This window comes from Eschrichtius robustus, chromosome 8, assembly GCF_028021215.1.
Source record: "Eschrichtius robustus isolate mEscRob2 chromosome 8, mEscRob2.pri, whole genome shotgun sequence".
Taxonomy (NCBI): domain Eukaryota; kingdom Metazoa; phylum Chordata; class Mammalia; order Artiodactyla; family Eschrichtiidae; genus Eschrichtius; species Eschrichtius robustus.
Window position 1 is genome coordinate 20,475,726 of NC_090831.1, and position 17,049 is coordinate 20,492,774.

At 37.0% G+C, this 17,049-nt stretch overlaps 1 protein-coding gene across 1 annotated transcript in view; it reads left to right on the forward strand.

Annotated features, from left to right (window-relative positions):
* RELN (reelin) overlaps positions 1-17,049 on the forward strand; it is a 523,882-nt gene that overhangs the window by 317,060 nt on the left and 189,773 nt on the right. The window contains exon 11 of the mRNA XM_068549918.1: positions 3,147-3,292. Coding sequence (XP_068406019.1) covers positions 3,147-3,292 — 146 coding nt within the window. The remainder of the gene's footprint in view (positions 1-3,146; positions 3,293-17,049) is intronic.

Below are 17,049 nucleotides of genomic sequence, written 5' to 3' on the forward strand. Positions count from 1 at the left end.
ACACAGTGTTTAGTGAACATCCATCATTTCATATAGATACAATATTAAATATAAAAATATTTTTGATAGCCAGTTTTTAATAGTTGTGTAATTACAAATGATCTACTAAACTACCAAATGTATTTGGTAACAGCCAAATAACTAACAAAAAGATCCTTTAAAATATACTTCAGGGACTTCCCTGGTGGTCCAGTGGTAAAGAATCTGCCTTCCAATGCAGGGGACGCGGGGTTCGATCCCTGGTTGGGGAACTAAGATCCCCCATGTCGCGGGGCAACTAAGCCCATGCACCACACTACTGAGCCCGCGTGCCTCAACTAGAGAGCCCGAGTGCCGCAAACTACAGAGCCCACGTGCTCTGGATCCCGGGCACCACAACTACAGAGCCCACGCGCCCTGGAGCCTGCGCACCACAACTGGAGAAGGGAAAAACTGCTATGCCACAACTAGAGAGAAGCCCACGCACCGCAATGACGATCCTTTGTGCCGCTACGAAGACCCAATGCAGCCAAAAATAAATAAATCTTAAAAAAAATAACTTCAATTTTTCTAAAACACCAACTCATTTTAATTTTGTGAAGTGAGTTTAACAGTATGGTATTCAGTTTCATAATGATGTGTTTCTTTACATAAATTTTCTATCTCAACTAAATTAAAATATGCATCAAATATGTTAGTAATATAAATCTTGGAAGAGTAGCAAAGCGTAGTTATGTATAACACAGAGTCTTAAAATATTAACAAACAATTCTGAGGTAAACGGAATCAAAATGGAAATAATTAAATTGATGTTTAGCCAGATATGACCAAGATTTTATGTTAAGCAAGTCACTCTTTTCATTACACAAATATATCCTTTTAAATTGTAATATAGATTATTCTGTTTTCACATGTATAGATATTTCATATATGCCTTTTCCTTGGACAGTGACCTAATGTCATTTGCATCAGTGTCAGAGTCCTTATATTAATTCTAAATAAACATAAGCCATAGTTGTTCAGGATTCCAGAATGGGAAGATAACTGTGAAAACCACTATTTAGAGCTCGGTGGATTTATTATTAGGAAAGTAATCTTTGTTATTCTAGTTAGCATTCATTATCTTCACAGAGTGCATAGTAGTAGAGGATCCTTGGGTTTGTCATTGCTTGACAGTTTCTATTTACTGTTTTGTTTTTTGGGTTTTTTTGATAGATGTATTTAATGCAGAATAATTACCACAATAATGTTAGTTAACATATCCATCACTTCACGTAGTTACAACTTTTCTTTTTGTAGTGAAACTTCTAAAATATATTGTCTAAATAAACTGAATCCTAGTTTTGATCAATGTATGTGGGTTAAGGATCATATATAATGAGCTCAATATAACATCCGTGAATAATCTGTACTCATTGTGGTGTGAAGAAGAGCCTCAGGCAGGTGAAGCCTGCCACACACTACAGTATTATCTAAGCTGATGGCAGGCCCAGTGGGTATGCCTTACATCTTAGTGCTGTGAAATGACTCCCCCAGGATCATATGCTCCAATTCTCTTGAACTTCTGGAAGCTTCTGGAAGCTTTTTTACTCTTTCAGTATAGAAGTCTGATTTCCCTCCCCATTGATTTTACCTGCCATAATTAGTTTAATAGTCATAAAACATTTCTTTGCACACATCACTGCTCTGTTTTAGAACATCACTGCTCATGGCATATTGCAGAGATCTCTTAGACTACCATTTAAGGTCCTTTACAGTCAGGCTCCAGTCTAATTCTCAAAATTATGCCTACTTATCAGCTATGTAATTTATTCAAATTTGTCACCCAACTTGGATTTTTCTCAGTCCTTTAAAGCCAATTGAAGACCTGCTCTTCAATACATGAAGCCTGCTCATCTAGACCAGCCCTGGACACAGTGATTCCTACCTTCCCTCACTCATTAGCACTTTCCATATGCTGCCTTTAATAAATATCAACTGGACTGTAATTTTTTAGAGCAAAGATTAGATATTATCATACTCTTATAAACCCCTTCCCTCCAGGACCTTCCTTAATGCTTACTGCATCATGAGTTCTCCATAACAGATTAGTTAATTACCTGAAAGCCATAACCATATCATTCATGTATTCATTTATTGAATTATTCAACAAATATTTTTGAATTCCTACCATATGCCAAGCACTGTGCTGAAACCTGGAATACAGGGACGTGATCCCTGCCCTGCAGAACCTACAGTCACTGGGCCCAACTGATACTCTCTGTCCAGTTATTTTTCTTCATTCCTATTTTAAGAGTATATAAAACTTAAAAGAATGTTTGGTCTTTCATTTATTAGCATTTCTCTATGTGTGACATTACCAAAAAATGATTAATGCAAAAACTTACCATATTTTTAAAAACTAAATACTCAGTTTACTCAGCTCCAGAATTGGATCTTGCCTTCGACTATTCATTTTAAGCTGAAAAAATGTAGGTTAAAAAAAAAGCATCACAAAAAATTATTTTTCTTTATTCTTTGTAAGCCTGGTGTTCTTTTGGAGAATAACAAAGTTTGTTGTTTACGAGCTCCTCATCGGGGACATCATGCACTTCCTAGGTCTGGTCAGACACTTTTACTCAAAAGCTGGCTGAGAATATACGATCGTATCGGGGATTACTTTGACCTTTTGACCTTTGACCTATTCCATGTTTTGATTAGCAAGCTATTCGGCTCATATCCCATTTATAGACAAATTGTGAAAGGCTTGAATGGCAAGCCAGAAATATATAGAATATTGAAAAGGTCAGTGTGATTTAGCCTGTAACCACAGTATTGAAAATATATGACAAGTCATTATCACACTTAATTCCCACAACAAGGACTGTGGTAAAGATGGGAAATTATTCCAATTAAAATATTCTTGTTTCATACTGAAGGCTGAGGTGGCAAAGCTCAAATGGCCTCTTGACTCCTTTTTTGTGATAACTTAATAAGCTAGAGAGAAACTGTAATTGAATTAAACAAGACCAAAAAAAAAAAGAGGTAACAATTTCTTTTGATTTCGGAGTCTACCATAGAGGGAATAACATAATGACTTTCCTAAAAACTCTAATTATACATGAGTAAGACAGATATAGCTACAAAACCAATTCAACAGACACCCCATGCTCTCTTTTTATCTACAGCATAGCTGTCAGTCTGATGGGAACTCCATTTATTTCCATGGAAATGAAGGCAGTGAGTTCAATTTTGCCACCACCCGGGATGTAGATCTTTCTACAGAGGATATTCAAGCGCAGTGGTCAGAAGAATTTGAGAGCCAGCCTACAGGGTAAGTAATTGTTATCTCCCATGCTGTGTATAGCACTTACATTTATTCCACTCGAAATATTTTGAATGCATATTGTTAAATAGCAAAAGCATACTTAATACTGGTGATCCTTATCATAGACAAGCCAGAAGGGGTACACTTATCTTCAACATTCTTTATTAAGTAATCAACTATTTTTATGCATACTAATTTTTGTGATTGCAAATACCTTTTAACTTCAGTTGAATCACTTATATCTCGTCTTTGTTTATTCAGCTTTTACTGGGAAAAGGTGTTTTATTTTTCAATGCGTATAGAACATAAAATCTTTCCACTACTTTTATATTGAGACTTTCAGTTGTCTTCCTGGGGTCTGAGATTTGTAGATGCTGTTACCTGATTTTCAGTGGAGTGTGGCTGTGATCTGTAAAAATTGTTTTAGGGGGTAAAATTTAATCTTTGAGAGATTTTTTTTTTTAATATTTTAAAATTTTTTTATTTTTGGCTGCGTCGGGTCTTAGTAGAGGTGTGTGGGCTTCTCTTTGTTGTGGCGTGCGGGCTCCAGAGTGCGTGGACTCTGTAGTTCTGGCACACGGGCTCTCTAGTTGTAGTGTGCAGGCTCTCTAGTTGTGGCGTGTGGGCTTAGTTGCCCTAGCAGCATGTGGGATCTTAGTTCCCTGACCAGGGATCAAACCTGCGTCCCCTGCATTGGAAGGGGGATTCTTAACCACTGGACCACCAGGGAAGTCCCTGAGAGATTTTTAAAGAAAGAATATGGGGTTGAGGTTGAAACAATGAGGATGGTTTGGTGGTAGTATTTTCTGGCCATTCTGAGCTGTGTGTCTTCTTCTGGGTCCAGTGGCCCTAAGATATTTCCTATTAATTGAGTAGCACTTTCAGAAATTCAAGTTGAAAAACACTAATAGGTTCAGAGAAACAATATTCATAAGGTAGTATGAATTGGAAGGAAATTCTAGAAATTCTCTGGTTTGCACCTGGCTTTTTTTTTTTTTTTTTTTTTTGCAGTATACAATTGTAATCATAACACCGGGCCCTTACTGCTGTTTAGTGTATGTTTTCTAAGACTATGATGAAGATGAATGAAATTAACATAAAGTGTAATTTCATGATGGATATGAGATAGCAATAATTTAATGCTTAACTACGAGGAACTTTTCCAGAACACAACATTTGAGGTAGTCACGTCCCTCTGATCTCAACAAATTCAATCAAAATTGGATGGGATTCTAAGTGTCTGAGGGGCGAGAAGGCCACTATTGATGACCTCTTGGGTTCCCCACTTCCTATGCATTGCCCAGAAACTGCATTGGGACCCAATAAGAGGGAAATCTGACCAGCAGCCTAAGCCACTGCTACTGCTGCTTGACATTCTGCTGCCACATCAGGGTCTCTCACTGTTGAAAGCTAGATTTCTACAGCAGCTGACCCAGCCCTGCTCTTCCCCGCCTCAGGGAAGTCCAGCTGTGGGAAGCCTCTGAAGGAGATTGACGCTTTGAGGGACCCCCCCCCACCTCCAGGGTGCACTACTGACCTTTCCAAGTCTAGCAGTAATGTTCAAGCCCTTCAGTCCACAGAGCCCTTCTTTTTCAAGATTCCTGTCACCCTTGAAGTCCCATGTCCAGTGTGGCTGTGGTGTCTCCTTGAGGCACCAGCAACCATTGTTCCTCTTTCTCGTGTCCAGGGTCTCCCCAGGAATCTGGCTGCTTTCCTTTGTAACCCTTGTACTACATAAGGCTCATTCCACTCCCCTCACAGACCCATGGGCTTTGATGGGGTCTAGAACTTTGACAATGCATGCCAAGTCTTCTTTACCTACCTTCTAGAGGTAAAAGGTCCATCACCAGCTTTACATCACCATATCAGTTCTTTCCTTCTGACTCCTGATATAAAAGACCAATTCAAATCCCCTTCCTGATGATGGAGCTTAACTGCCTATGAGAGGGTCCCAAATTTTGAAGCACCAGAGACTCGTGACCTCCACTCCTTCACCTCTCCAAGCTAATACCACCTATGCAGCAGTTGTAGGTCATTTTCTTCAGTGAGACCTACATCCTCTAGGAACACAAATGATGCCACAGTGTTGTCCAGATACCCAGTCTCCATCCCACTAAAGCAGAGAAAGAAATACAAGTCTCCAGTGGTACCATTCTGATAACATGCGTAAACCCTTTCCTGTTATTTATGTAGCTAGCTGGCTAGCTAGTTACCAAGCTATCTCTTTCCTCGAAGTCCTAATGTCCTCTTATTCTTTTGGGAAGAGATACAATTTATTTTTACCTATGCCCTTCATATCCACATATTCCCTCTCCTAGAATGCCCTCTTCTTTGTTTTAGCTTGTTGTAGTATCAAAAAGCATCTATAAAAGAACAAAAGAATGCTTACTGGATGGATTTATGGTCCATACAGCTCTCTGCTACTAACATTAGTGGAGACTTAGTACAAACACACAAAAAAACCCTTTATGAATTAAGCTTAGAAAGGAATAGTTTTGATATTAGAAGAAACCAAGCATATTTTAGAAAATTAATGTACTAGTCCAGAAAAATAGCTGGCAAAAAATATATTCCAATTAACAGATCAGACATTCTGCTATCTCAGAGTACTACTGATGTGAGAATTTGTGGCTAAACCAAAATACTCATCTCCCAAAACAAACAAAATGAACTAAAAGTATTTATGCTTAAAAAAAGAGCTAAATTCAGCACAGATACAGAGGAACATCAGAGCAAATTCCATTCGCTCAGTGACTCAGGTCGTTTCTTTGGCCACTTCTCAGTACTGAGATATATCAGGTTTTGGTCACAGATAAGAGGCCGATACTTTCAGGCTGTGACACTGTCACCAGATTTCTGTTCCAATAATGTAGAATAATGTGCTTGACAAAAGCACCTGTGCCACTCTAATTAGAACACAATTAAGTCACCTAAATTCTAAAAGCAGCTTAGGTTTATTTGTAGCTTTTCCCCTAGGAAAAGCAACCACACCTTAGGTTTATTTGTAGCTTTTCCCCTTAGGTTTATTTGTAGCTTTTCCCCTAGGATATCAGACCACACCGCCCCCCTCAGAACTACCTCATTTATGCTCTCATCTGGTGAACCATTTATCCACATTGGCATTATATTATTTAAAAAGGTATAAAAGGATAATGAGACTATTTAGTATTTTCTCTGTTTTGGGATGATGGTAAAATGCCGCTTTAATCCATAGCATTGTATGTGAATGTGTGTGTGTGCCCCCTCTCCACATCCACCCACTCCCAAAAGATGCTTTATTGATCTGAGAAAGAAAGCTGTTATAATAATTTACAATCAAAGCTCCAGGGAAAAAATCCTGTGACAATCAAATTAACGTGAAGCATTTTTACCTAGGGTACGGGCTGACAAAGAAACACAGATTAGGAATTTGGTAGTGAAATTCTTGGTACAAGCTGACAAAGAAATACAGATTAGGAACTTGGTAGTGAAATTCTTGCTGTGTTTTATCAGGCAGATTTACTGAATATTTGTCTCATTCCTCCCCTCAACCATCACCACCCACAGAATTTATCATCAGAAGCTCACCTGCTAAAATAGACATAAAACGTAGGTGGTAAATCCCCACTCTATTCAAGAGTGACCAATTAAATTGATTGGACTGTAGCTTTGAGGTCACTTTCTTTTAAGAGAGAAAAATTAAATTATTAATATGGATATAATATTTTCATCTCGTTTAACTATATTTTTCTCCCATAAGAATTATGAGAGAGAAAAAAGAGTATGCAGTCCTCTCTAATAATAGCTTCAAAACATTTCATATGAATGGCAAGAAAAAAAAGCCAGTGTCATTATGACTTTTTTGGAACCCACTTTCCAAATATTCCTGTTTTCTTTCCATTTGAGTCAAATATTATTTGATCTCAGATCACAAGGATGCAAAAGCTGTTTGCCTTTTACATCATAAAGCTGTATGTTGATAGGTTTATTTTAAGTGGGATTTTAAAGTTTCTTTTCTTTTTCCTAAAGAAGACACATCTGTTACTTCAGCAAGAGAGAAACTTAAATAGATACATTGTTAATTTCTGTGAGCCTTTCTGAACTTTGGCTTAACCTCACAAACACATCATTTAGTTAGCAACTACCATATCTCACCCATCTGAGGCTGTCTTTGGGTGGGAGTGGGCTTTGTAGAAAACCACGTTACTAGAATATGGAATTTGTATACTTGTCTTTCATCCCAAATGAAAACATTGTATGTTTTTAACTATTAAGATAACTTTAAAAAATATCTGTTTTTTTGCTGTCACCAAAGTATTCATGTTAGAGAAGCTCCACACATGTAATGAATATTAAACTATTTTTTTGAAGTGTAGTTGATTTACAATGTTGTATTAGGTTCAGGTGTACAGCAAAGTGATTCATTTATACATATATATATGTATATATATATTCTTTTTTCAGATCCTTTTTTTTTCTTTTTCTTTTTCCAGATTCTTTTCCATTATAGGTTATTACAAGATATTGAATATAGTTCCCTCTGCTATACAGTAGGACCTTATTGTTTATCTATTCTATATATAGTATTTTTTTAAAGATTTTTTTGATGTGGACCATTTTTAAAGTCTTTATTGAATTTGTTACAATATTGTTTCTGTTTTATGGTTTGGTTTTTTGGCCACAAGGCATGTGGGATCTTAGCTCCCCAACTAGGGATTGAACCCACACTCCCTGCAGTGGCGGGCAAAGTCTCAACCACTGGACCACCAGGGAAGTCTCTATATATAGTATTTTGTACCTGCTAACCCCAAACTCCTAATTTATCCCCCCCCACCTTTCCCCTTTGGTAACCATAAGTTTGTTTTCTATGTCTGTGAGTCTATTTCTGTTTTGTAAATAAGTTCATTTGTATCCTTTTTTTAGCTTCCACATATAGGTTATATCATATGACATTTGTCTTTGACTTACTTCACTTAGTGTAATAATCTCTAGGTCCATCCATGTTGCTGCAAATGGCATTATCTCATTATTTTTTATGGCTGTATAATTGAATATTAGACTATTGAATCAACACAGCATGCTCTAGTCTTCCCCACCTGCCCCAAATCCTTGGAAACTACAGAAAACAAGCAAATGAATCTATAATGACAAGAAAGTGTGCCCTAATTGAGTCAGGAATCATGAAGTGTTGCACAAAAGAAAAAGAAAGGAGAGAGAGAGAAAGAGAGAGAAGAAAAGGATCTGTTGGAAGGAGGAAACTATAACCCAAAACATATATTGAATGAGACACTACAAAAGGGTCCTAGGTACTGGACACAGGAATCAGATGGGTCTCTGGGGTCCTGCTGTCGGGATTGCTAAGTAGGTGGGTGTTTGACTGCACACACTTCTGTGCAGGCATGTCTGCCCCTAGGAACAAGCAGTGAATGCGGACACTTGGAATGGAGAAGCAGGGCAATGCCAGGTAACTGGAAACCTCAAGGACCCCTATGGTACCCCCCACCCAAGGACACATCTGCTCCCATTGGTGGGCATTTTTACACCAAAACTAAGGAAGAATAGCAGATACAAATCTAAGCAAATGATCTAGAATCATCAAATCTGAGGAAACTCCACTCCATTAAAAAAAATTCATCAAACTAGAGAACTAAGAGCTGAGAAAATAGAAGTAGCAGAATAAACAAATGGAGATTTTATAAGAAGTATAATTGATACCCTCAGAGAGATAAGAGAGCACACTGCATTTGTGAAATTAAAACAGATTTTGTGAGGAAAAAATAGAGATGTGAGAAATGAAAATATATGATTGTTGAAACAAATTTAATGGATTTTTTCCCTCTGAATATGAGCATAAGCATAGCTGAAGAACAAATTAATGAGCTGGAAATTTGAGTCTTGAAATCTTTCCGAAACTTAGGGTTATTGGATGTAAGAAAAAGAAATTTAAAGTGTAGGGGGGGAGATTGGCACTTCTAACATTAGAAATAATAGGAATTCCAAAAGGAGGAAGGGTCAGAGGGAATATGTGGAATGAAATATTCAAAAATATAATTAAAGACAAGTTCACAAGACTTAAAAAAGAAGAAGAAAGAAAAAGACATAGTTCCTATGAATGAAAATGTTTAGCAAGGTGGATGGAAAAATATCCAGTCCTAGACCATCAGGGAGAAACTTTAGAATGCAGATAAAAGAGGAAATGCTAAAAGCTTCTAGATGAGATTCACTGTATAATACGTTCCTTAGTAACACTAAGCATAATTTTATAAAATGAGGCAGTTATCTTAATGTTCTGAGAGAAAATTATTTGGAACATAACATTCTCTTCCAGTCAAATATCATACAAGTATTGGGGAAAAATAAAAATTTTCAGACACACAGGGTTCAGAAAGTTTACTACCCCTGAATGCTCTCTGAAAGAATTACTAGAAGATGTATACCTGGAAATTAATCCAAGAGGAGTATGATAGATTCAAGAAAGAGGAGTGAGCAAGGAAAAAAGTAAAGCTTGTAGTTCAGACTGAAAAAAGTATTGATTATTGAAAATTTTTAATTAAAAATTGGAATTAAAGCCCAGATGACCTCAATTTGAGAGGTACAGAGGGAGACAGACAAGAAGAGAAGAAGAAGGAATTAAAATACTGCCAAAGTTCTTAACTTGCTTGGAGTGAGGATATAGATCTTGGGTAAATCTTAATGTTAATAGAAAACTTTAAGGGCAAATATGTGTGTTAAAGAAACTAGATTAGACCAGAGGGCAGACAGCAGAAGCAAGAAGAACTACATTCCTGCAGCCTGTGGAACAAAAACCACATTCACAGAAAGATAGACAAGATGAAAAGGCAGAGGGCTATGTACCAGATGAAGGAACAAGATAAAACCCCAGAAAAACAACTAAATGAAGTGGAGATAGGAAACCTTCCAGAAAAAGAATTCAGAGTAATGATAGTGAAGATGATCCAGGACCTCGGAAAAAGAATGAAGGCAAAGATCGAGAAGATGCAAGAAATGTTTAACAAAGACCTAGAGGAATTAAAGAACAAACACCTAGAAGAATTAAAGAAGAAACAAACACAGATGAACAATACAATAACAAATGAAAAATACACTAGAAGGAATCAATAGCAGAATAACTGAGGCAGAAGAACGGATAACTGACCTGGAAGACAGAATGGTGGAATTCACTGCTGCGGAACAGAATAAAGAAAAAGAATGAAACGAAATGAAGACAGCCAAAGAGACCTCGGGGACAACATTAAATGCAACAACATTTCCATTATAGGGGTCCCAGAAGGAGAATAGAGAGAGAAAGGACCTGAGAAAATATTTGAAGAGATTATAGACGAAAAGTTCCCTAACATGGGAAAGGAAATAGCCACCCAAGTCCAGGAAGCACAGAGAGTCCCAGGCAGGATAAACCCAAGGAGAAACACGCCGAGACACATACTAATCAAATTGTAAAAATTAAAGACAAAGAAAAACTATTGAAAGCAGCAAGGGAAAAACAACAAATAACATACATGGGAACTCCCATAAGGTTAACAGCTGATTTCTCAGCAGAAACTCTACAAGCCAGAAGGGAGTGGCATGACATATTTAAAGTGATGAAAGGGAAGAACCTAAAATCAAGATTACTCTAGCCAGCAAGGATCTCATTCAGATTCAACGGAGAAATCAAAAGCTTTGCAGACAAGCAAAAGCTAAGAGAATTCAGCACCACCAAACCAGCTCTACAGCAAATGTTAAAGGAACTTTTCTAAGTGGGAAACACAGAGAAGAAAAGGACCTACAAAAACAAACCCAAAACATTTAAGAAAATGGTCATAGGAACATACATATCAATAATTACCTTAAACGTGAATGGATTAAATGCTACAACAAAAAGACACAGGCTTGCTGAATGGATACAAAAACAAGACCCATATATATGCTGTCTACAAGAGACCCACTTCAGACCTAGGGACACATACAGACTGAAAGTGAGGGGATGGAAAAAGATATTCCATGCAAATGGAGATCCAAAGAAAGCTGGAGTAGCAATACTCATATCAGACAAAATAGACTTTAAAATAAAGAATGTTACAAGAGACAAGAAAGGACACTACGTAATGATCAAGGGATCAATCCAAGAAGAAGATATAACAATTATAAATATATATGCACCCAAAATAGGACCACCTCAGTACGTAAAGCAACTGCTAACAGCTATAGAAGAGGACATCGACAGTTAACACAATAATAGTGGGGAACTTTAACACCTCACTTAACCCAATAGACAGATCATCTAAAGAGAAAATTAGTAAGGAAACAGAAGCTTTAAATGACACAATAGATCAGATAGATTTAATTGATATTTATAGGACAGTCCATTCAAAAACAGCAGATTACACTTTCTTCTCAAGTGCTCACGGAACATTCTCCAGGGTAGATCATACCTTGGGTCACAAATCAAGCCTCAGTAAACTTAAGAAAATTGAAATCATATCAAGCATCTTTTCTGACCACAACACTATGAGATTAGAAATGAATTACAGGGGAAAAACATAAAAAACACAAACACATGGAGGCTAAACAATACATTACTAAATAACCAAGAGATCACTGAAGAAATCAGAGAGGAAATCAAAAAATACGTAGAGACAAATGACAATGAAAACACGACGATCCAGAACCTATGTAATGCAGCAAAAGCAGTTCTAAGAGGGAAGTTTATAGCTATACAAGCCTACCTCAAGAAACAAGAAAAATCTCAAATAAACAATCTAACCTTACACCTAAAGGAACTAGAGAAAGAACAAACAAAACCCAAAGTTAGCAGAAGGAAAGAAATTATAAAGATCAGAGCAGAAGTAAATGAAATAGAAACAAAGAAAACAATAGCAAAGATCAATAAAACTAAAAGCTGGTTCTTTGAGAAGATAAACAAAATTGATAAACCATTAGCCAGACTCATCAAGAAAAAGAGGGAGAGGACTCAAGTCAATAAATTTAGAAATGAAAAAGGAGAAGTTACAACAGACACTGCAGAAATACAAAGCATCTTAAGAGACTACTACAAGCAACTCTATGCCAATAAAAATGGACAACCTGGAAGAAATGGACAAATTCTGAGAAAGGTATAACCTTCCAAGACTGAACCAGGAAGAAACAGAAAATATGAACAGACCAATCATAAGTAATGAAATTGAAACTGTGATTAAAAATCTTCCAACAAACAAAAGTCCAGGACCAGGTGGCTTCACAGGTAAATTCCATCAAACACTTAGAGAAGAGCTAACACCCATTCTTCTCAAACTCTTCCAAAAAATTGCAGAGGAAGGAACACTCCCAAAATCATTCTATGAGGCCACCATCACCCTGATACCAAAACCACACAAAGATACTACAAAAAAAGAAAATTACAGACCACTATCACTGATGAATATAGGTGCAGAAATCCTCAACAAAATACTAGCAAACAGAATCCAACAACACATTAAAAGGATCATACACCATGATCAAGTGGGATTTATCCCAGGGCTGCAAAGATTCTTCAATATACTTAAATCAGCCAATGTGATACACCATACTAATAAACTGAAGAATAAAAGCCATATGATCACCTCAACAGATGCAGAAAAAGCTTTTGACAAAATTCAGCACCCATTTATGATAAAAACTCTCCAGAAAGTGGGCATAGAGGGAATCTACTTCAACATAATAAAGGCCATATACGACAAACCCACAGCAAACATCATTCTCAATGGTGAAAAACTGAAAGCATTTCCTCTAAGATCAGGAACAAGAGAAGGATGTCCACTCGTACCACTTTTATTCAACATAGTCTTGGAAATCCTAGCCACGGCAATCAGAGAAGAAAAAGAAATAAAAGGAATACAAATTGGAAAAGAAGAAGTAAAACTGTCACTGTTTGCAGATGATATGATACTATACATAGAGAATCCTGAAGATGCCACCAGAAAACTACTAGAGCTAATCAATGAATTTGGTAAAGTTGCAGGATACAAAATTAATGCACAGACATCTCTTGCATTCCTATACACTAATGATGAAATATCTGAAATAGAAATTAAGGAAACACTCCCATTTACCTTTGCAACAAAAAGAATAAAATACCTAGGAATAAACCTACCTAAGTATACAAAAGACCTGTATGCAGAAAACTATAAGACATTGATGAAAGAAACTAAAGATGATACCAACAGATGGAGAGATATACCATGTTCTTGGATTGGAAGAATCAATATTGTGGAAATGACTATACTACCCAAAGCAATCTACAGATTCAGTGCAATCCCTATCAAATTACCAATGGCATTTTTCACAGAAGTAGAACAAAGTATCTTAAAATTTGTATGGAGACACAAAAGACCCCGAATAGCCAAAGCAGTCTTGAGGGAAAAAAACGGAGGTGGAGGAATCAGACTCCTTGACTTCAGACTATACTACAAAGCTACAGTAATCAAAACAATATGGTCCTGGCACAAAAACAGAAATATAGATCAAGGGAACTGGATAGAAAGCCCAGAGATAAACCCACGCACCTATGGTCAACTAATCTATGACAAAGGAGGCAAGGTTATACAGTGGGGAAAAGCCAGCCTCTTCAATAATTGGTGCTGGGAAAACTGGACAGCTACTTGTAAAAGAATGAAATTAGAACACTCCCTAACACCATACACAAAAATAAACTGAGAATGTATTAGAGACCTAAATGTAAGACCGGGCAGTGTAAAACTCTTAGAGGAAAACATAGGAAGAACACTCTGACATAAATCACAGCAAGATCTTTTTTGATCCACCTCCTAGAGTAATATAAATAAAACCAAAAATAAACGAATGGAACCTAATGAAACTTGAAAGCTTTTGCATAGCAAAGGAAACCATAAACAAGACGAAAAGACAACCCTCAGAATGGGAGAAAATATTTGCAAATGAATCATCGGACAATGGATTAACCTCCAAAATATATAAACAGCTCATGCAGCTCGATATTACAAAAACAAACAACCCAATCCAAAAATGGCCAGAAGACCTAAATAGACATCTCTCCAAAGAAGACATACAGATGACCAAGAAGCACATGAAAAGCTGCTCAACATCACTAATTATTAGAGAAATGCAAATCAGAAGTACAATGAGGGGCTTCCCTGGTGGTGCAGTGGTTAAGAATCCGCCTGCCAGTGCAGGGGACAGGGGTTTGAGCCCTGGTCCGGGAAGATCCCACATGCCACAGAGCAACTAAGCCCATGTGCCACAACTACTGAGCCTGTGCTCTAGAGCCTGCGAGCCACAACTACTGAGCCTCCGAGCCACAACTACTGGAGCCCATGCGCCTAGAGCCTGTGCTCCACAACAAGAGAAGCCACCACAATGAAAAGCCCGCGCACCGCAAGGAAGAGTAGCCCCCACTCACCGCAACTAGAGAAAGCCCGCGCGCAGCAACGAAGACCCAACACAGCCAAAAAAATTAATTAATTAAATAAATAAAATCTATTAAAAAAAAAAAAAACTACAATGAGGTATCACCTCACACCGGTTAGAATGGGCATCATCAGAAAATCTACAAAGAACAAATGCTGGAGAGGGTGTGGAGGAAAGGGAACCCTCTTACACTGTTGGTAGGAATGTAAATTGGTACAGCTACTATGGAGAACAGTATGGAGGTTCCTTAAAAAACTAAAAATAGAATTACCATATGACCCAGCAGTCCCACTACTGGGCATATACCCAGAGAAAACCACAATTCAAAAAGACACATGCACCCCAATGTTCGTAGCAGCACTATTTACAATAGCCAGGTCATGGAAGCAACCTAAATGCCCATCGACAGATGAATGGATAAAGAAGATGTGGTACATATATACAGTGGAATATTACTCAGCCATAAAAAGGAATGAAATTGGGTCATTTGTAGAGACGTGGATGGATCTAGAGACTGTCATACAGGGTGAAGTAAGTCAGAAAGAGAAAAACAAATACCGTATATTAACGCATATATGTGGAACCTAGAAAAATGGTACAGATGAACTGGTTTGCAGGGCAGAAATAGAGACACAGATGTAGAGGACAAATGTATGGACACCAAGGGGGGAAAGTGTTGGTGTCATGAATTGGGAGATTGGGATTAACATATATACACTAACATGTATAAAATGGATAACTAATAAGAACCTGCTGTATAAAAAAATAAGTTAAATAAAATACAAAAATTCAAAAAAAAATCATATTAGCCATTTATAGGCTACATAACTTCTAAAGCATTAGGTTAACATAAAACAAAGAGGACTTAGTCCAACAAATGCCAGGAAAGTGACAAAAAGTAAACAATAAAAAACAGGGTAAATAGAAAACAGAAAACAATTTGACAGGAACATATCAGTACAATCTGAACATATCAGTACACAATAAATTTGAGTGAGATATATTCATTTATTAAGTGAGATTTTCACAGTAGGTTTTTAAAAAATCAGCTATATGTTTACTATTTATGAGAGACTCAAACTAGAACAACACAAGAAGTTGAAAGTCAAAGAAGAGAAACTAATATACCAGATAAATGCAGCAAAAGAAGCAAGGAGGCATATTAATATCAGATATTCAAATCAGATAAAATAGAATTCAGATTTAAGCATTAAAAGGGCTAAAAAGGAGTATTTTTGTGTGTGTGACTTTTTTTTTTACATCTTTATTAGATTATAATTGCTTTACAATGTTGTGTTAGTTTCTGCTGTACAACACAGTGAATCAGCTATATGTATACCTATATCCCCTCCCTCCTGGGCCTCCCTTCCACCCTCCCCATCTCACCCCTCTAGGTCGTCACAAAGCACCGAGCTGATCTCGCTGTGCTATACAGCAGCTTCCCACTAGCTATCTATTTTACACATAGTAGTGTATATATGTCAGTGCTACTCTCTCAATTCATCCCACCTTCCCCTTACCCCACTGTGTCCACAAGTCTGTTCTCTAAATCTGTGTCACTATTCCTGCCCTTCCACTAGGTTCATCAGTACCATTTTTCTAGATTCCATATACATGCATTAATATACGGTGTTTGTTTTTTTCTCTCTGACTTACTTCACCCTGTATGGCAGACTCTAGATCCATCCACATCACCACAAATGACTCAATTTCCTATGCAACAGTATATGAAGAGCACTTTGCACAATGCATGACATATAATAAGCAATCAAAAGACATAAAAATTGGTTGTTATTCCAACTATGCTTACTATCGGTAATGGGATATGACCAAAGTGGTACTCAAAGAAAAATTATATTCGTAGTAACTAATAAGATATGAAAGAAACACAAAGTTGAATAGTCCAAGGAAACCTACATTAGATTCTCTAAATAAATCAATGAAATGTCATTTTAAAAAAGACAGTATTAGTTAAAATGATAATTGGATATATTTTACAACCATGGAAGTACTAAAGTGGATCAGAGTAAACTTGTTGCAAGCTGTTAAAAGACTTCTTACTTGTTCTGGTTTGCTTTTGATGTGGGTTCTAAAATTGCTTTCTATTTACACAGATTGTTTTTCTGTTTTGAAACATAGACAGTAAATTTTCAAATAATAAAAAAGTAAGTTCATATGATTAGGTATGCTAACATTGTTCTGGAATTCCTTCATAGAAATTTGAAACCCTTCTTTAATTTGCAGCACGTGTACATCTTTGCTTTTGGCACTGTCATTCTTGAGTTGGTTAATAACCCCTTCCCCTCTCCAAACCAGCTGTCCATGTGAGCATCCAGAATACAGCAGCTCACTCCCTCTTCAAG